The sequence below is a fragment of the Carcharodon carcharias genome, chromosome 18 (genome assembly GCF_017639515.1).
Source record: "Carcharodon carcharias isolate sCarCar2 chromosome 18, sCarCar2.pri, whole genome shotgun sequence".
Lineage (NCBI taxonomy): Eukaryota > Metazoa > Chordata > Chondrichthyes > Lamniformes > Lamnidae > Carcharodon > Carcharodon carcharias.
The window spans coordinates 76,655,486-76,680,256 of NC_054484.1; the positions used below are offsets into that span (position 1 = coordinate 76,655,486).

General features: G+C 40.4%; 1 protein-coding gene across 1 annotated transcript in view; it reads left to right on the forward strand.

Annotated features, from left to right (window-relative positions):
- Positions 1-24,771, forward strand: part of trim45 (tripartite motif containing 45) — a 71,045-nt gene that overhangs the window by 41,563 nt on the left and 4,711 nt on the right. The window contains exons 8-9 of the mRNA XM_041210563.1: positions 18,135-18,164; positions 21,126-21,236. Of these exons, the coding sequence (XP_041066497.1) occupies positions 18,135-18,164; positions 21,126-21,223 (128 nt within the window). The 3' untranslated portion in view covers positions 21,224-21,236. The remainder of the gene's footprint in view (positions 1-18,134; positions 18,165-21,125; positions 21,237-24,771) is intronic.

Consider the following 24,771-nt stretch of genomic DNA (forward strand, 5'->3'; position numbering starts at 1 on the left):
TACCCATACACATACAAATTACCCATACATAATACCCATACCTGTACACATATACAATACCCATACACATACACAATATCCATACACATACACAATACCCATACCTGTACGTATATACAATACACATATACAATACCCATACGCATACACAATACCCATACACATACACAATACTCATACACATACACAAATCCATACACGTAAACAATACTCATATGCATACACATACAAATTACACGTATACATATACATACACATACAGATTACCCATACACATACACAATACCCATACACATATACAATACCCATACACAGCCACATGCACAATACCCATACACATATACAATATCTATACACATACACATTATCCATATGCATACACATACACAGTACCCATACACATACACAATACCCATACGCATACACATTACCCATATGCATACACATACACAGTACTCATACACACACAAAAATCCATACACATACACAATAATCATATGCATACACATTCAACTTACACATACACATTATCCATACACATACACATACACAATACCCATACACAGACACATGCACAATACCCATACACATACACAATATACATACACATACACAATACACATACACATACCCATACACGTACACAATACCCATAGCCATACACAATACCCATAGCCATACACAATACCCATACCCATACACAATACCCATACACAGTACACATACACAATAGCCATAAATGTGCATATGCCCAATACGTATACACATACACAATACCCATATACATACACATTACACATACGCATACACATACAGAATACCCATACACATACATAAATCCCGACACATACACAATATCCATACCCATACACAATACCCATACACATACACATACACATTACCCAAACACATACACATACACATTACATATACACATACACAATACCCATACACAGTACACATACACAATACCCATACATGTACACATATACAATACCCATACCCATACACATACACAATACCCATACACATACATAAATCTATACACATACACATTACCCATATGCATACACATACACAATACCCATACACATACACAATACCTATACACATACACAAATCCATATACATACACAATACCCATACACAAAGCACATACACATACACAATACCCATACACATACACAAACCCATACACGTACACAATACCCATACACATACACAACACCCATACACATACACAACACCCATACACATACACAATTCCCATACCTATATGTATGCACAATACCCATACACATACACAATACACATTCACATGCACAATACCCATACACAATACCCATACCCATACACATACACATTATCCATACGCATACACATTCACAATACCCATACATGTACATATACACATACATAATACCCATGCACATACACATATGCAATACCCAAACTCATATACATACACTATACCCATACATGTACACATACAGATACACAAATCCATACATATACACAATACCCATACACATACACAATACCCATGCACATACACAATACCCACACACATACACAATGCCCATACCCATACACATATAAATACCCATACACATACACAAATCCATACACACACATTACCCATACCCATACACATACACATTACCCATACACATACACAATACCCATACACATACACAATACCCATACACATACACATACCCATTCACAATACCTATATACATACAGAATACCCATATACATACACAATACCCATACACATACACAATACCCATACACATAAATGTACTCAATAACTATACCTGTACACATGCACAATACCCCTACACATACACATACACAATACCCATACACATACACATACACAATACCCATACACATACACAATAACCATGCTCATACACAATACCATACACATACACATTACCCATACACATACACAATACCTATATATATACACAATACCCATATACATACACAATACCCATACACATACACAATACCCATGCACATACACAATACCCATGCACATACACATACACAATACCTATATACATACACAATACCGATACCCATACACATACACAATAAACATACGCATACACAATACCCATACACATACTCAATACCCATACCCGTACACATACACAATACCCATACACAATATCCATTCACATACACATACACAATACCCATACACATACCTATACACAATACCCATACACGTACATATACACAATACCCATACATGTACAGATATACATACATAAATCCATTCACATACACATTACCCATATGCATACACATACACAATACCCATACACACACACAAATCCATACACATACACAATACCCATACACATTACCTATATGCGAACACGATACCCATACACATACACATTACTCATACACATACACAACACCCATACCCATACACATACACAATACCCATACACACACAAATCCATACACATACACAACACCCATACCCATACACATACAAATTACACATACACATACACAATACGCATACCGTACACATATGCAATACCCATACACATACACAATACCCATACCTGTATGTATACACAATACACATATACAATACCCATACCCATACACGATACCCATACCCATACACGTGCACAATACTCATACACATACACAAATCCATACACATACACAATACTCATGCATACACATACAAATTACACATAAACATTACCCATACACATATACATGCACATACACATTACCCATACACATACACTATAGCCAAACACAATACCCATACACATGTACATACACAAAACCCATGAACATACACATATACAATATCCATGCACATACACAATAGCCATATCCATACACATACACAATACCCATACCTATACAAAATATCCATACACATACACAATACCCATACCCATACCCATACACAATACCCATACACATACACATATAAATACCCATACATATACACAATATCCATTCACATACACAATACACATACACAAAACCCATACCCATAAACATACACATTATCCATACACATACACATTACCCATACCCATACATATACACAATATCCATACACATACACAATACACATACACAAAACCCATACCCATAAACATACACAATATCCATACACACACATAATGCCCATATCCATACACATACACAATATCCATACACATATACAATACCCATACACAGACACATGCACAATACCCATACACATACACAATATCTATACACATACACATTACCCATATGCATACACATACACAGTACCCATACACATATACAATACCCATACACATACACAATACCCGTACACATATACATTACCCAAACACATACACAATACCCATACATATACACATTACCCATACACATACACAATACCCATACACATACACAATACCCATACACGTACATATACACAATACCCATACATGTACACATATACATATACATACATAAATCCATTCACATACACATTACACATATGCATACACATACTCAATACCCATACACATACACAAATCCATACACATACACAATACCCATACACATACACGTTACCTAAACGCAAACACAATACCCATACACATACACATTACTCATACACATACACAACACCCATACCCATACACATACACAATACCCATACACACACAAACCCATGCACATACACAACACCCATACCCATACACATACACAATACCCATACACACAAACCCATACACATACACAATACCCATACACATACACATACAAATTACACATACACATACACAATATGCATACCCTTACACATATATAATACCCAAACACATTCACAATACCCATACACATACACAATACCCATACCTGTATGTATACACAATACACGTATACAATACCCATACCCATACACAATACCCATACCCATACACATGCACAATACTCATACACATACACAAATCCATACAAATACAAAATACTCATATGCATACATATACAAATTACACATACACATTACCCATACATGTTACCAATACACATGCACAATACCCATACACATACACAATATCTATACACATACACATTACCCATATGCATACACATACACAGTACCCATACGCATACATAATACTCATACGCAGACACATGCAAATTACACATACACATTATCCATACACAAACACATTACCTATACACATACAAATTACACATACACAATACCCATTCCCATACACATATACAATACCCATACACATACACAATACCAATACATATACAAACACATACACAATACCCATACCCATATACATATACAATACCCATAAACATACACAATACCCATACACATACACAACACCCATACATATACAAACCCATACACATACACAATACCCATCCACATATAAATTACACATACACATATACAATACCCATACCCGTACACATATACAATACCCATACACATACACAATACCCATACACATATACAATACCCAAACACATACACAATACCCATACATATACACAATACCCATACACATATACAATACTCATACACAGACACATGCACAATACCCATACACATACACAATATCCATACACATACACATTACCCATACCCGTACACATATACAATACCCATACACATACACAATACCCATACATATACAAACCCATTAACATACACAATACCCATACACATACACATTATCCATACACATACACATTACCTATACACATACAAATTACACATGCACAATACCCATAACCGTACACATATACAATACCCATACACAATACTCATACATATACACAATACCCATACACAAACCACATACACAATACCCATACCCATACACAATACACATACACAATACTCATATGCATACACATACAAATTACACATACACATTACCCATACACATATACATACACATACACATTACCCATACACATGCACAATACCCATACACATAAACATTACCCATATGCATACACATACACAGTACTCACACACACAAAAATCCATACAAATACACAATACTCATATGCATACACATTCAACTTACACATACACATTATCCATACACATACACATACACAATACCCATACACAGACACATGCACAATACCCATACACATACACAATATCCATACACATACACAATACACATACCCATACACAAATCCATACACATAAACAATACTCATATGCATTCACATACATATTACAGATACACATATACATACCCATACAGATTACCCATACAAATACACAATACCCATACACATATACAATACCCATACACAGACACATGCACAATACCCATACACATATACAATATCTATACACATACACATTACCCATATGCATACGCATACACAATACACATACCCATACACATACAAAATACCCATACACATACACAATACCCGTAGCCAAACACAATACCCATACCCATACACAATACCCATACTCATACACAATACCCATACCCATACACATACACAATACCCATACACATATAAATACCCATACACATACACAAATCCATACACACAAGTTACCCATACCCATACTCATACACATTACCCATACCCATACACAATACCCATACACATACACAATACCCATACACATACACAATACCCATACACATACACATACCCATTCACAATACCTATATACATACAGAATACCCATATACATACACAATACCCATACACATACACAATACCCATACACATAAACGTACTCAATAACTATACCTGTACACATGCACAATACCCCTACACATACACATACACAATACCCATACATGTACACATATACATATACATACATAAATCCATTCACATACACATTACACATATGCATACACATACTCAATACCCATACACATACACAAATCCATACACATACACAATACCCATACACATACACGTTACCTAAACGCAAACACAATACCCATACACATACACATTACTCATACACATACACAACACCCATACCCATACACATACACAATACCCATACACACACAAACCCATGCACATACACAACACCCATACCCATACACATACACAATACCCATACACACAAACCCATACACATACACAATACCCATACACATACACATACAAATTACACATACACATACACAATATGCATACCCTTACACATATATAATACCCAAACACATTCACAATACCCATACACATACACAATACCCATACCTGTATGTATACACAATACACGTATACAATACCCATACCCATACACAATACCCATACCCATACACATGCACAATACTCATACACATACACAAATCCATACAAATACAAAATACTCATATGCATACATATACAAATTACACATACACATTACCCATATGCATACACATACACAGTACCCATACGCATACATAATACTCATACGCAGACACATGCAAATTACACATACACATTATCCATACACAAACACATTACCTATACACATACAAATTACACATACACAATACCCATTCCCATACACATATACAATACCCATACACATACACAATACCAATACATATACAAACACATACACAATACCCATACCCATATACATATACAATACCCATAAACATACACAATACCCATACACATACACAACACCCATACATATACAAACCCATACACATACACAATACCCATCCACATATAAATTACACATACACATATACAATACCCATACCCGTACACATATACAATACCCATACACATACACAATACCCATACACATATACAATACCCAAACACATACACAATACCCATACATATACACAATACCCATACACATATACAATACTCATACACAGACACATGCACAATACCCATACACATACACAATATCCATACACATACACATTACCCATACCCGTACACATATACAATACCCATACACATACACAATACCCATACATATACAAACCCATTAACATACATAATACCCATACACATACACATTATCCATACACATACACATTACCTATACACATACAAATTACACATGCACAATACTCATAACCGTACACATATACAATACCCATACACAATACCCATACATATACACAATACCCATACACAAACCACATACACAATACCCATACCCATACACAATACACATACACAATACTCATATGCATACACATACAAATTACACATACACATTACCCATACACATATACATACACATACACATTACCCATACACATGCACAATACCCATACACATAAACATTACCCATATGCATACACATACACAGTACTCACACACACAAAAATCCATACAAATACACAATACTCATATGCATACACATTCAACTTACACATACACATTATCCATACACATACACATACACAATACCCATACACAGACACATGCACAATACCCATACACATACACAATATCCATACACATACACAATACACATACCCATACACAAATCCATACACATAAACAATACTCATATGCATTCACATACATATTACAGATACACATATACATACCCATACAGATTACCCATACAAATACACAATACCCATACACATATACAATACCCATACACAGACACATGCACAATACCCATACACATATACAATATCTATACACATACACATTACCCATATGCATACGCATACACAATACACATACCCATACACATACAAAATACCCATACACATACACAATACCCGTAGCCAAACACAATACCCATACCCATACACAATACCCATACTCATACACAATACCCATACCCATACACATACACAATACCCATACACATATAAATACCCGTACACATACACAAATCCATACACACAAGTTACCCATACCCATACTCATACACATTACCCATACCCATACACAATACCCATACACATACAAAAACCCATACCCATAAACATGCACAATATCCATACACACACATAATGCCCATATCCATACACATACACAATACCCATACACATACCCATACACATACATGTATACATATACATACATAAATCCATACACATACACATTACCCATATGCATACACATACACAATACCCATACACATACACAAATCCATACACATACACAATACCCATACACATACACATTACCTATACGCATACACAATACCCATATACATACACAATACCCATACACATACACAATACCCATACCCATACACTTACACAATACCCATACACACACAAACCCATGCACATACACAACACCCATACCCATACCCATACACACACACAAACCCATACACATACACAATACCCATACACATACAAATTACCCATACATAATACCCATACCTGTACACATATACAATACCCATACACAATATCCATACACATACACAATACCCATACCTGTACGTATATACAATACACATATACAATACCCATACGCATACACAATACCCATACACATACACAATACTCATACACATACACAAATCCATACACATAAACAATACTCATATGCATACACATACAAATTACACATATACATATACATATACATACACATACAGATTACCCATACACATACACAATACCCATACACATATACAATACCCATACACAGCCACATGCACAATACCCATACACATATACAATATCTATACACATACACATTATCCATATGCATACACATACACAGTACCCATACACATACACAATACTCATACGCAGAAACATTCAAATTACACATACCCATTATCCATAGACATACATGTTACCCATACATAAACAAATTACACATACACATACACAATACCCATACCCATACACATATTCAATACCCATACACAATACCCATACACATACACAATACTGATACATATACACACTACCCATACACAAACCACATACACAATACCCATACCCATACACAATATCCATACACATACACAATACTCATACACATACACAAATCATACACTTACACAATACTCATATGCATACACATACAAATTACACATACACATTACCCATACACATATACATACACATACACATTACCCATACACCTGCACAATACCCATACACATACACATTACCCATATGCATACACATACACAGTACTCATACACACACAAAAATCCATACACATACACAATAATCATATGCATACACATTCAACTTACACATACACATTATCCATACACATACACATACACAATACCCATACACAGACACATGCACAATACCCATACACATACACAATATACATACACATACACAATACACATACACATACCCATACATGTACACAATACCCATAGCCATACACAATACCCATAGCCATACACAATACCCATACCCATACACAATACCCATACACAGTACACATACACAATAGCCATAAATGTGCATATGCCCAATACGTATACACATACACAATACCCATATACATACACATTACACATACGCATACACATACAGAATACCCATACACATACATAAATCCCGACACATACACAATATCCATACCCATACACAATACCCATACACATACACATACACATTACCCAAACACATACACATACACATTACATATACACATACACAATACCCATACACAGTACACATACACAATACCCATACATGTACACATATACAACACCCATACCCATACACATACATAAATCTATACACATACACATTACCCATATGCATACACATACACAATACCTATACACATACACAAATCCATATACATACACAATACCCATACACAAAGCACATACACATACACAATACCCATACACATACACAAACCCATACACATACACAATATCCATACACATACACAATACCCATACACATACACAATACCCATACCCATACACATACACAACACCCATACACATACACAATTCCCATACCTATATGTATACACAATACCCATACACATACACAATACACATTCACATGCACAATACCCATACACAATACCCATACCCATACACATACACATTATCCATACGCATACACATTCACAATACCCATACATGTACATATACACATACATAATACCCATGCACATACACATATGCAATACCCAAACTCATATACATACACTATACCCATACATGTACACATACAGATACACAAATCCATACATATACACAATACCCATACACATACACAATACCCATGCACATACACAATACCCACACACATACACAATACCCATACCCATACACATATAAATACCCATACACATACACAAATCCATACACACACATTACCCATACCCATACACATACACATTACCCATACACATACACAATACCCATACACATACACAATACCCATACACATACACATACCCATTCACAATACCTATATACATACAGAATACCCATATACATACACAATACCCATACACATACACAATACCCATACACATAAACGTACTCAATAACTATACCTGTACACATGCACAATACCCCTACACATACACATACACAATACCCATACACATACACATACACAATACCCATACACATACACAATAACCATGCTCATACACAATACCATACACATACACATTACCCATACACATACACAATATCTATATACATACACAATACCCATATACATACACAATACCCATACACATACACAATACCCATGCACATACACAATACCTATACACATACACATACACAATACCTATATACATACGCAATACCGATACCCATACACATACACAATAAACATACACATACACAATACCCATACACATACTCAATACCCATACCCGTACACATACACAATACCCATACACAATACCCATTCACATACACATACACATACACAATACCCATACACATACACAATATCCATACCCGTACACATACACAATACCCATACCCGTACACCCATACACATACACAATAAGTCTCAGATGGTAGAATGGTTACAGCAGTATAGAAAGCCATGAATCAGCTCTCTGCAAGAACAACTCAGCTAGTCCCAGTCCTCTGCTCTTTCCCGGTGGCCCTTTAAATTGTTTTCCCTTCAGTTTCTTATCAAATTCCCTTTTGAAAACCAAGGATTGAATGTGCCTCCACAAATCTTTGAGTCACTGCATTCCAGTTCCTGATCACTGCCTGAGTAAAAAAAGGTTTTGCTCATGTCGAGATCGTTTCTTTTGCCATTCACCTTAAGTCGGTGTCCTCTTGTTCCCAACCCCCTGGCCAGTGAGAACAGTTTCTATCAATGCTGTCTAGACCCCTCTTGATTTTGAACACCTTTATCAAAATTCCTCTCAACCTTCTTTTCTCTAAGGAGAAAGACCCCAGCTTCTTCAATGAATCTATCAACGTAGTCAAAGTCCCTCATCTCTTGGAACCAATTCTAGAAAATCTATCCTGCACCTTCTCTAAAGTTTTCACAAGCCAGAATTGGATGCAATATACCAGTTAAGGTTGAACCAATGTTTATTAAGGTTCAATCATAACCTCCTTGTTCTTGCACACTACATCTCTATTTAAAAAGGCCAGGACACCATATGCTGCTGAAGCAATTCCTGAACCTGTTCTGCCATATTCAATGATTTGTGCACATATTCACCCATTTCCCCTCTGCTCCTGCATCTTTTTTAGAATTCTACCTTTTATTTTACATTGTCACTTCCTGTTCTTCCTACTAAAATGTATTATTTCACACTTCTCTTCATTAACATGATTTGCTACGTGTGCACCCATTGCACCAGCCTATCTATTTCCCCTGATGCTTATCACCATCCTTCTCACATATCACAGTATTTCCAAGTTTGTGTCATCTGTAAATTTTCAAATTGTGCCCTGCACAGCCAAGTCTAAGTCATTGATGTATATCAAGAAAAGCAGTGGTTCTAACACTGACTCCCGAAAAACCTCACCATATACCTTCCTCCAGCTACAAAACAGTGGTTCACCACATAGAAGCGGAGTAGCCATTCAGCCTGCTCTGCATTTAATATGATCATGGCTGATCCTCTATCCCAACGCCATACTCCTGCTCTCTCTCCATACCCCTTGATGCTTTTAGTGTCTAAAAAAATCTATTTCCTCCTTAGATATATTCAGTGACTTGGCCTCCACAGCCTCCTGGGCAGAAAATTCCCCTCCAAGTGAAGAAGTTTCTCCTCATCTCAATCCTAAGTGGCCTACCCATATCCTGAGATTGTGACCCCTTGTTCTAGACCCCCCAGCCAGAGAAAACATCATCCTTACATCCTGTCTGTCCAGTCCTGTCAGAATTTTATAAATTTCAATGCGATACCCTCTCATTCTGCTAAAATCCAGTGAATACAGGCCTAGTCAATCCAATCTCTCCTGAAACGACAATCCTGTCATCCCAGGAATCAGTCTGGTGAACCTTTGCTGCACTCCCTCTATGGCAAGTATATCCTTCCTTAGGTAAGGAGACCAAAACTGCATACACAATTCCAGGTGTGGTCTCACCAAGGCCCAATACAGCTGCAGTAAGACATCCTCGCTCCTGTACTCAAATCCTCTCGCAACATACCGTTTGCCTTCCTAACTGCTTGCTGCACTTGCATGCTTGCTTTCAGTGGCTGGTGTACAAGGACACCCAGGTCTCTTTGTGCGTTAACATTTCCCAATCTATCATCATTTAAATAATACTCTGCCATTCTGTTTTTCCTATCGAAGTGGATAACTTCACACTTTTCTACGTTATACTGCATCTACCATATGTTTTCCCACTCACTCAACTTGCCTAAATTGCCTTGATGCCTCTTTACACCCTCCTCACCACTCACATTTCCACATAGCTTTGTGTCATCAGCAAACTTGGAAATATTACATTCAAATCCTCATCCAAATCATTGATATATATTGTGAATAGCTGGGGCCCAAGCACTGATCCCTGTGGTACCCCTCTAGTCAACACCTATCACTCTAACAAAGACTCATTTATTCCTACTCGTTGCTTCCTGTCTGCTAACCAATTCTCAATCCATGCCAATATATTATCCCCAACCCCATGTGCTTTAATTTTGCGCACTAACCTCTTATATGGGACTTTATCAAAAGCTTTCTGAAAATCCAAATACACTACATCCACTGGTTCTCCCTTATCTAATGTACTAGTTACACACTCAAAAAACTCCAGCAGGCTTGCCAAGCATGATTTCCCTTTCATAAATCCAAGTTGACTTTGTCTAATTTTGTTGATATTTTCTAAGTGTCCTGTTATCATATCCTTCATAATAGACTCTAGCATTTTCCTTTCTACTGATAGGCTAGCTGGTCTACTGTCACTACTACCATTGGTCTCTGTTTCCTTGTCACTCAGTCAATTTCATATCCATGTCCCTCTTTATTCCATGGGCTGTAACTTCTCAGACAAGCCTGTTATGTAGCACTCTATGAAATGCCCTTCAAAAGCCCATGTACTCCACAGCAACTGCATTATCTTCATCGACCTTCTCCATTGTTGAGATTTTCGAAGGCTGTATGGACTGCATACACTATCCAAGGCAAATCTGGTGAAGGGAGGCAGATACACAGTGGGAGCCAGTCATGACCTCCCCAGGGAATTACCTGGAGTGCATAAAAGAATGAATGGCACAAAGGGGTCTCAGCCGTTGGGAAACAGGTGTCTTTGCTGCAGCACAGTTGGGGGTGAGGGTGGGCAATAAGTGCTTATGCAGTGCAAGAGATGGTCACCCTCCTGGAATTACGGGGACATAAAAGCCAGGGGAAATCCTGCCAAGTGCAATTGTGGTGGGGGTGGGCACCTGAGCACAAAAAAGGTTGCAACTGGCATTGGGGGCATGATTCTCAGATTTTGGGCCCAGTGGTAATGAGGAACAGCACCCTTTACAAGAAGGATGGGGCCCCTGCATCAGGAGGGCAAAGGAGAGGGACAAGGGGCAGGAAGGCAATGGAGGCCATGCTCTCAGCATAGGCTCTACTGGCAAAGATGGAGTTACCTGGAGATGACTGAGAACCAGTGCTGCAGCAGACTGCCAATCTCCAGGCAGATAGCCACAGACATCTGTGCCCTTGTGCCCAAAGACCTCATATCTCACAACACTGGTCACCATGATCTACGAGTAGCTGTCAAAGTCACTGTATCCTTGAACTTCTTCAATTCTGGTTCCTTCCAAGGATCAGCTGCAGACTTAGGTGGCATCTCACACATGACAGCAGCCATTGCATCTTGCGGGTCAGTGATACGTTATTTGTCAGACAGCACAGTACATACAATTCCAGACAGTCTTGCAGGCACAAAGGGCAGTGGGCTTCACCACAATTGCTGGATTCTCGCACCTGAAGGGCATCATCAATTGCACCCATGTTGCCATCAAGACACTCAGCAACCAGCCAGTTAGACCTGTTACCAGGAAGGGCTTCCATTCCCTCAATGTCTAACCTACATGGTCTGGAACATCTCAACTTTTACCGCTAATGAATGATGCACATCTGCCGGAAGGTTTCATGTCACTTTTGACAGACCCTTTATCGTCTTCACTATTTTATACCGTCTTGTTCTGCCACCATAGAAAGGAGTCTCACATGTGTCACTTCAAGTGCCATTATTTACATTATGCTTAAGAAGGAAAACAGTGCACAGTTACAGCAAGAGGACACCCCAGTGACCGACTCAGTGCTCTGCCCAATGTTGTGTCCTGTGCAATCAGCCACTTTTATATGGTGCTCCCTTTGTGGCCTTGAAGGAGGTGGAGGCAGCCTGCTCACTTGATATTCATGGTGATTTGCTTCAACATGGAGGTGCCTGTTGTGCATCTCCAGAAGCAGCTGCATTTGAATCAATGCCAGAGCAGCCTCTGCCACTTGACCCTGCTGCATAGATGCTCTCACTGGAAGCAAAGAAGCTGAAGATGATGAAGACTCCCCTGAGGAATGGCATACTCATCCTCCTCAATGACACCCTCAGCTCTTGGTGGGAGCTCTGGATGCTGGATGGGAGTACCAACTGGGGTGCAACTGACATCTCCTCCAAATATCGTGGCACCACCAGTATCACTGACAGGCCCAGGCAACAAACTGTAGCCTGCATCCTGTGAATGTCAGTGCCCAGTTACTGCATGCACTCCATGTGCTGTAGCTTACAAATCGCCCTGAGGTCGGCCACTCTCCCAAGAGTTCATGTGTGCATAGCCTGGAACCATTGTGGTGCACTTGAGCTGGATGGACTCCTCCACTCACAGCCCATGACTCTGCATTGCCTCAGGAAACTCTGATATGTGGCTGGTCAAAGCAGAGGCTCCTTTCCTATGACTCCTGAGGCCCTGCATCTGTGCCCAGTTGAGCAGAGCTGCATCTGTCCTCCCTCCTCCAAGGGGAACTGCCCACAGCTGCCTCTGCCTCTGGCACCTTCTCCTGCACACTAGTGCCATGCTCCTCTCTCAGTACCAGCTACCTAACGTGAGGACCCATTGAGGTGACTGTATCCGCATTAGTGAGCGATGCACTTATAAGGTGTGAGAGTACATCGTTGTGTGTTTGTTGATCATCTTAGCCCATTGATAGAGAGGGAGGAGGCCTCCTTGGGTGGACATTGTAGCCTTATAGAGCAGAAACCTCTGTGATGCTGGGGCTTCCCAGTGCACTTGGTGTTTGGCATGCTGTTGGATGTGTGAGGTACATTGCAACCCCTTAATATACGCATTGCCACCTGTGAATCATCATCTCCACCATGAGTGCCCATTTTGCCATGGCTGACATCTTTGTGGTCTGTGATCCTGGCTACCAGTCCCTCCCCCATTGATGTGATAATATGAAGGGAGGGTACTCTTCCAATTGTTGGGGTCTTCTTTCCGGCATTATGTGTCAGTTTCTACTCATGGGCAAAAGAGAGCGTGATAAGGCACTGCTGTCCTCTGTGGCCAATGGCAACCGCTCCAATTCATTGGTAGCTACATGTTACAATGCTGGCAGGTCCTCAGCAGCATTATAGCTCGGAGCCATTCTGAGGGCATTCCAGGCCTCTGGCTCTCCCAACTCATTAAGGAAATGAAATTTCCCATGCTTCTTCACAGCAGCCATGGCAGTGAAACAACAGCCACAGTAATGGCTGCTGTGGTGAGTTTAAATCTGGTCCCCACTTGAGTTGGCCCAAGTCCATTCCCAACCCAGTGGCTGGTAATTGGTGATCAAAACCGTCTCCAGAGCAACTAAGTGATCACACCCATTAAACTTGGGGGACCATTTCTGTTTCCCTCTTGGAGCCAGTTTGGGGCATGGAAATGGGACTTCCACTTCCTCTTTTATCTCTTTTTTCATCCTAGAAGCTCTAATTTTGGTTGTCCTACCATTTCCCTGTCATGTCAATGTAGTTTGATAGTAACTGATCCACCTCCTCTTTAAAGACAGCTGCTGCTTCTTTATAGTTTTCCTGCCAATCTTTGAATTCAATTTACTAGCATCCAATGTAACCTGGAGTTCGATACCTTTGAAGTTGGGATTGTTCTCTTTAGAGAAGAGAAAGCTGAGAGGAGATTTGATAGAGCTGTTTAAAATCATGAGGGTTTTAAACAGGATAAATAGGGAGAAACTGTTCCCATTGGCAGGAGGACCAAGAACCAGAGGACTTGGGTTTAAGATAATTGGCAAAAGAAACAATGGTTACATGAGGGAAACTATTTTTATGCAGTAAGTGGAATCTGGAATGCAACGCTTGAGAGTGTGGTGAAGACAGATTCAATCATGGCTTTCAAAAGGGAATCGGTAAGCACCTGAAAAGAAAAGAAAAATAGAGTTACCAGGAAAGGGTGGGTAGTTGAACTAGTTGAGTTGCTGTGGCAGAGAGCAGGCATGGATATTATGGCTTCCTTCTGTGCAGTAACCAATTTATGATTTAGTATTGAAATGATTGTGCCGTTGTCTTAACGTTCACAATTTAGCTTAAAGTAATATTCCAGATTTACCATTTCCAATCTTCTAATCATAAAATGTCATATAAATCTCTATAAGACCTCTCCTTACACACTCTTCTCCCAGGCTAGAAATTGCAAGTTTATCCAGTCTTGCCTCATACTCACAACTTTGTCCCTAAAGATCAGCCTTCTGGTTCTTTTCTGAATTTAGCATTTAGTGCTTTATTGTCTCTCTTGTGGTTCTGCACCCAGGACTGTACATAATCGCCAAATTTGTGGTCTCACCAAAACACTGCACAGTTTGGTCATGACTTCCTCTAACAAATATTCCAATGTTGTAGATGTGTTACTTACCATATTAAGCTTGCTTTTTTTTTTGGGCTGAGCATCTTTATTGTCAAGTTTACCAAGACTTCTATGATTCTTTTGCCTTTATCCTGAATGATTTCATGGAGTATGCATGTTGTTTATCATTTATTCTCATGTGCAGTGATTTACATCCATCTGCAATTTGCCATTGTCCTGTTCACTTACATATTTTTTGCAAATGGGTTTGTAACTTCTGAGCTGCTTCTTCTAATTCTATTTCCTTTCCTAGTTTATCACCTACAAATTTGACCACTTTTCATTGAAATCCAAATTCAAGTCATATAAATTAGAAATGGTGGTGAGTTCACCATGGAGCCATCAGACATCCCAGCCAATATTCTCCCAATCCTCTCCTCCATTGGCCTGTCATCACTCCTTAACAAGACCTTGTTTTATACCCTAATTCTATTCTTTACATCAATTTCTAGAGTTTACCATGGAACCATAAAATTTGGCATAACCCAGTTCTGAAGAAGAGTCGTATTGGACTCAAAATGTTAACTCTGCTTCTCTCTTCACAGGAGCTGCCAGGCCTACTGAGTTTTCCAGCATTTTCTGTTTTTATTTGGCATAACCCACTCCCTGAGCTGTACTGTGGTCCAGCAGATTTTTGCTATTCCTGTAAAATCAGTACTTTGGTCTTATGCTGAATATCTGTTGAATAGATAAATCACTTTAATTTTTTAGATGAAAAATTAACAGGTCATGATTATGAACTTGTGGTTACCTCAGCAATGGAATCAAAATCCTGGCAATTATTAAACTTCTCAAATGTTTACTGCTGGAACTTTGTTTCTGAATAGTAACTTTCTTAAATCTCATTTTTACAGATGCTAATCGGAACTATGAAGCATATGAAAGTAGGTCCATTTTATTTTTATTTAGTTTTCATTTCTCCATAGGAATTAAGTCTTTAGTTTTCTGTTATGCCTCATCATAAATGATGTGGTGGATGGAAATTTCAAAAGTGAGGATGAACGGGAATATTAGAGATGGGAAGGGATGAAAGAGAACTAAAATATCAGAGTTATGGCTTACCAAACATTTGTTTGTCCAGTGCTGGAGTATGCAAGTTATGTGTTTGGATCCTTTTATGGCAAGAGATAGAAATAAGATTGAAGTGATCATAGACATGCTGCTTGATTCTGCATGAATCAGGATGGGAAATACAGTAGCATCACATCCTTGATCGAAGATTTGGAATGGGAACCACTACAGCAGAGGGCGAGAAGCAGACTGACCGTTCAATAAAATATGGAATAGACTGGTAGAAATTAACAGAAACAAGTAGCTGGTGCCCTTCAACAATGACAAAACATGGGGTAGGCATCTGCATAAACTACAAAGACCATTTGTTTTCAAGACGGTGGGTTAACTTCCAAGCTCTGGGGTAGGGAACCGGGGGGTACCCCAATGATGCGCTGGGGAACCCCACCCCCACACCCCCGGAGGGACCCAGGTGAGGATTGCATGGCAATTGCCTGGGAAGTACAAACTCCTGATGGGCAATTTTTCTGCACTGGGAACCACCTGTGATTGTGACTTGAGTCACAAACTTCGGATGGTTCCAACTGTCTTACATCAATAGTTACCCAGAAAAGACCAGAAGAATTAAAACCACTTCTTGCTTCTGGATAACTATTGTACTGATCCACCCTGACCTTCCCAGCCCTCTGGCCCCTAATGAGACGTCACCTACTCCCCCAACTCCCAAGCACCCTGCCCCCCTTGCCACCTCTGGCATGACTCCCAAAATACCCCTCCCCACCATACCCAGGCACGTTTGCTGATCCCCCACCCCCCAGGCCTAAATCCCAACCTTCCCTGCCAATCCACAAGTCCAACCACTGACCACTTCCCCCTGCTCAGGCCTGACTTCCCCTCAACACCACGCAGGCCTGACCTCCAACCTCTACCCTCCCCTCCCCGACCTCCGAGAACAACCCCAACCCACGCCTGGCCCACTCCCGAACCTTCCCCCCTCCCCCAGCGGCCAGACCCCTGACCCTCCCTCTCTCCCAAACTCTTGGTTGACTGCCCCAAACTACCCAGCCAGACCCAGCCAACCCTACAACCCCCTGCCTGAATCCTACCCACTTACCCTATACACTTACCTTCTCCCTGGCTCGTCAAAAACCTTTAAACTTGGCTGGACCGTTAAAAAACTTATCTGGTTTTTTGGCAACTGTGGCTGTAAGAAAGGGGGCATGGTTTACTTACCTGTGACTCTACAGCCCTCTGTAGGTAGGTCCCGGGAGCACGCTTCACAGCACAGATCTCGCCCGGCCTGAGTCGGAAGGTAGGGCGACTTAGGTTCGCCTGGATTTCCAGGTAAGTAATTTTGAGAGAAGTGGCAATTCAATTCAATTGCAACTCCATCAGAAATTACAGTCCAGTGTATCAGCAATCTTTCTTCCCAAGGACAATCCCACAATGGAACAAGCTGCCAAAGGAAATAACCACAGTCCCATCACTGGAAATCTTCAAAACCCATCTTTAGATTATTTCCATTTAGAAGTTTTCACTATTGGGGCTACCATTTCAGCAGGTCATGCCTGGTCTAGCTGGTGCTACCCATATAAATGTTGGTGGAATACAGATATTAGCCTGCAGTGCCGACATAACCAAAGCAGAAGAAGCAGAAGGAAATGAAGGAAAAAGACATCTGTGAGAGAGATGGTCCGATGTTGATTACACATAACCTAGAAATTGTGCTAAAATTGTCATCATTGCCCTTTGGAATAATTGACCTCTATCTTCCTGTCTCCGGATTGTTGGAGAATGGACGTACCTCCCAAGGTATACGTTGGGATTTGGGATCCCTCAGAAGTCCCAGCACACTGACTCTGTGGGAATTGCCTGGGAAGTCTGAATTTTTGATGGGCAATTCCCCTGATCCCTGGGACCCTCCACAAAAATCTCCAACACTGCTTTAGAGTCAGAGTCCACCTTACTTACCTGAATAGTTACCCAGGAAACGTTAGACAGAAAAATCCTAGTCTAACTCCTGGGTAACTATACAGCTGACTCTTCAGTCACTCTCACTGATCCCGCCTCCAACTCATCCCACTCCCCCTGAACCAACCTGACCCAACCTCACTATCTGACTTCCCCCACTCCCCTGACCCCCAACTACCCCCGACCCAACCTGACTAGCTCCCTACCACCCAACTCCACCCTGCAACACCTCCCCACCTCACCCCAACATGACCTGATCTCACCATCCTACCCACCAACCTCCTTACCCACCTGCAACCCTGTCACCCTGCCCATCTGCCACCTAACCAACTTGCCACCCTACCCACCTGCCAGCCTATCCCCTTACTCACTTACCTCACCCACGCTTCCCCAATCCCACAACACCTTCACCCATTCAACCATTCACTCAGACACTCGCTCACTAACACACTGAACGCTGTTTAGATGTCCCAGCGTGTGTTAGTGAACATTTACCAGAATACGGCAGCTGGTGCCGTAAAAACCGGGCATGGCTTATCTTTCCCTGATGATCCAGTGCTACAAAGAAGCGGCTGGATTGAAGGTATGCTCCACATTTCTGAAGAAGCTGGGATCGGAAGCAATTTGCACCTGGGAAGATTGGAACCATTGCTTTTCTTTCATATTTACTAAGTGAGATATTATGCCCGGAAAAAATAATGTACAACGATCTGTAATCTTGTGATGAACCTATGATTCCTCCCAATTTATATAGAATAAGTTACTGCAAACTGGATTAACTACAAATTGTCAGTCTTCTCTAGTTTGCTCCAGATTATTACAACTGCAGAGTTATATTTTATCCAGTGTGGTTTATATTGCAGATTCCAGGACTACTCTGAACAATCTCCTCTCAGTCGTCCACTATATTTTGTTTGTTCTGCTCATATGTTACTTCATATTGACTGAGATATACTCCTAAACATCAAAGAACGGTATGTAAATACATCAAGTTCAAATGAAGTCTTACACATTCAGCAGTTTCAGTCTTTCGTGTTCCTTAAATTTAATTTGAGGAAAAGGCAGAAACTGACTCTTTGTAATTTCTGACATGCAATGGCATTTGACCCCATACTCCATCTTCCTCCATTACGTTCTTTTGTTACCTAGCTCTACCTGCGATCTGCCCTTCCGTAATTCTCTTCATGTTCCTGCATGGTAACCTTGGAGTAAGCCAAGGATCTATTCTTATTCCTTTCCTGTTTCTCACCTACATGATTCCTCTCAACAACATCAACTCAGGGTGTGGGTCAGCTTTCTTTTCTGACAACATCCAGCATTCTCCTGTTTCAGATTTCCAGCATCTGTTGTAATTTGCTTTTATCTATTCTTCTGCTACTTTCTTCAACCTTGTAACCACCTTTATGTGATCAGACTGCCACGTCTTACATTGTTACAATTGGATCAGAATTTCCTCCAACTGAATATCTGAAAGACTGGTAAATTCCAGTCAGCCCCTTAATGGGCCATTTAATTACCATAATTGGCTACCAACGCTTGCCAGTGGGTAGTGCTTCTGACCCCCATCCCATCTCCAGAAAAATGGCCAGGAGGTGGGATGATGCCAGTAAACTGAGTTCCTGTTCCCACCAGGCTGGGTGAAAATTCAGTCCCCTCTCACTGAAGTAGCTTTCTGACATCTAGAACCTCTTGTCCCAGGATTGAGTACCTTTCCAACAATCCACCCCACACCTTTGATCAGCTTTTGGACAATTAGCCCCCACCAATAACTTATAATATCTAGAACCCTCCTCCAATCTAAGCAATGTGTTCTCCCTTCTTCCATCTAAATAAGAAAAACACAAGAAATAAAAGCAGCAGTAGGCCTTAAAATCCATCAAGCCAGCTCCATCATTCAATAAAGTCATGGCTGAATTTCTACCTCAACTCACTTTCCCACTCTATCCACATATCCCTTAATTATATCCCTTGATTCTCTTCATGCTTAAAAATCCTTGGATCTCTATCTTGAATATATTAATTGACTGAGCATCCACAATCCTCTGGTGTGGAGAGTTCCAAAAATTCCCAGCCTTTTGAGTGAAGAAATTACTCAGCATCCCTAACTGGCTAAAACTATGACTTCTCGAGCCAGGGTGGGAAGTTTCTCAGCATCTACCCTGTCAAGCCCTCTAAAAATTTTATACAGCTCAATGAGACCATTTCTTGCCCTTCTAAATGCCAGAGAATTTAGGCCAATTTTACACATTCTTTCCTCATAGGACAACTCACCTATCCCAGGAATGCTGCAGGAAATTTGACTGAACTTACTGTTCTATCAAGACACCAATAAGAAATAAACACAATATACAAAGAACTTTACAGATCTGACTTCTTCTCAGTGCCTTTGCTCTAAAAAAGCATTGGTTGTTGCAGTTTCTCCTCGTGCTGTCTGTGAAGTACTGACTGGACACAGAATGGATAACAGATGGTGCTTATTGTTATTTTAAACTATGTGACCCATTGAAAACCATTCTAGCACCACCTATAGACATAACAGGCATTGCACACACTTTAAAATTACTTCATTGACTGAAGTGTGTGAAGATATACGAAGAAGAATCATTGATATGGATTGTACACAACTGAGGTCCAAGCAACGCTCCGTGTGGACTCCACTAAATTATATCCTGCGATGCTGAAAATAACCTCTCATCTATCTTGCTATTAATCCCCAAAAAACTCTGATAAATTTTGTCAAACGCAGTTTCTCTTTCACAAAGTCATGCTGATTCTGCCTAATCATATAATGATTTTAGCAAGTGCTCTGTTACCATGGGGAGAATGTTGCTTTGTTGGACGGGCCTGACTGAAGCAAGCAGGGGCAGTCGGGAAGCTGCCTGCCGCTCGCGATCAGGGCCGCACCGCGATTTCACGCTGGCAGGCCAATTAAGGCCCACCCAGCGTGGAACGTGTGCTGCAAAGCACGCTGCTGCCTGTGCAGGGGTGGGGGAAGGGTGAGTGGGGAGCTTCATCTATGCATGTGGGTGCACACTGGAAAACCTCCCTGGGGGACACAGCTGCCTCAGGGTGATGAACAGTTTTAAAAAAATAAGGATTTAAAAGCTGTCCTCGCAGAGACATCTTATAAATTAAATGTAAAATGTTTTATTTTATTTTTATTTGCTGTTAGAAACCTCATTCCGCCGCGGATGAGGTTGCCTAAAAAGTGCAAAGGCCACTTGGCCTTTTTGCTTGTCCGCCAACCATAAGGTTGGGTGGGCAGCGAAAAATTTAAGTTAATTATCTTTTTAATGGTCTTAACAGGCCTTTTAATTGTCAGCGGGTGTGATGCCGATTCCCGTGCGTGCCCGCCAACCAAAATATTGTGCGACAGCGCGTTGACGTCAAGACGCTCACCCAATGTCAACGCGCATCATTTTACCCTCAAACACATCAGGCACATGCCCGCCTGCCAAGGTAAAAATTCTGCCCATGTCCTTAGCAATACATTCTAGCACTTTCCCTACTAATTAATTTAACTAGTTTAATTTAGCTAGTTTAATTAATTTAACTAGTTTAAATTATTAATTTAATGACATATTAGCCATACATTCCTAGCTTTAAATATTTACTGACACGAGATTACACAAACCTCTACAAGCATTAAAGGCAATGGGAATATTTCCTTTCCTTTCTTGACTGGGCTCCCACAGTTACCAAATTCTTGACTTCCCATCTTGCTCCAATTCAATTATTCCTGCCATAGAGTCATAGAGTCATAGATGTCTACAGCACAGAAAAAGGCCCTTTGGCCCATCGAGTCTGTGCCGGTCAAACAAGTATCTAACTATTCTAATCCCATTTTCCAGCACCAGGCCCATAGCCTTGTATTCCATGGCAATGCAAGTACACATCCAAATATTTCTTAAATGTTATGAAGGTTTCTGCCTCTACCACCCTTTCTGGCAGAGTTCCAGATTCCCACCACCCCCTGGGTGAAAAAATTCTTCCTCACATCCCCTCTAAACCTCCTGCCCCTTACCTTCAATCTTTGCCCCCTGGTAATTGATCCCTCTACCAAGGGGAAAAATACCCTCCTGTCTACCCTATCTACGCCCCTCATAATTTTATACACCTCAATCATGTCCCCCCTCAATCTCCTCTGCTCCAAGGAAAATAACCCCAGTCTATCCAATCTCTCCTCATAACTAAAACTCTCCAGCCCAGGCAACATCCTGGTAAATCTCCTCTGCACTCTCTCTAGTGCAATCACATCCTTCCTATAATGCAGATTCCAGAACTGCACGCCATAATCTAACTGTGGCCTAACCAGCATTTTATACAGTTCTAGCATTACCTCCCTGCTCTTATATTGTATGCCTCTGCTAATAAAGGCAAGTATCCCATATGCTGCCTTAACCACCTTATCTACATGTCCCCCTACCTGAAGGGACCGGTGGACATGTACACCAAGGTCTCTCTGATCCTCAGTACTTCCCAGGGCCCTACCATTCATCATGTATTCCC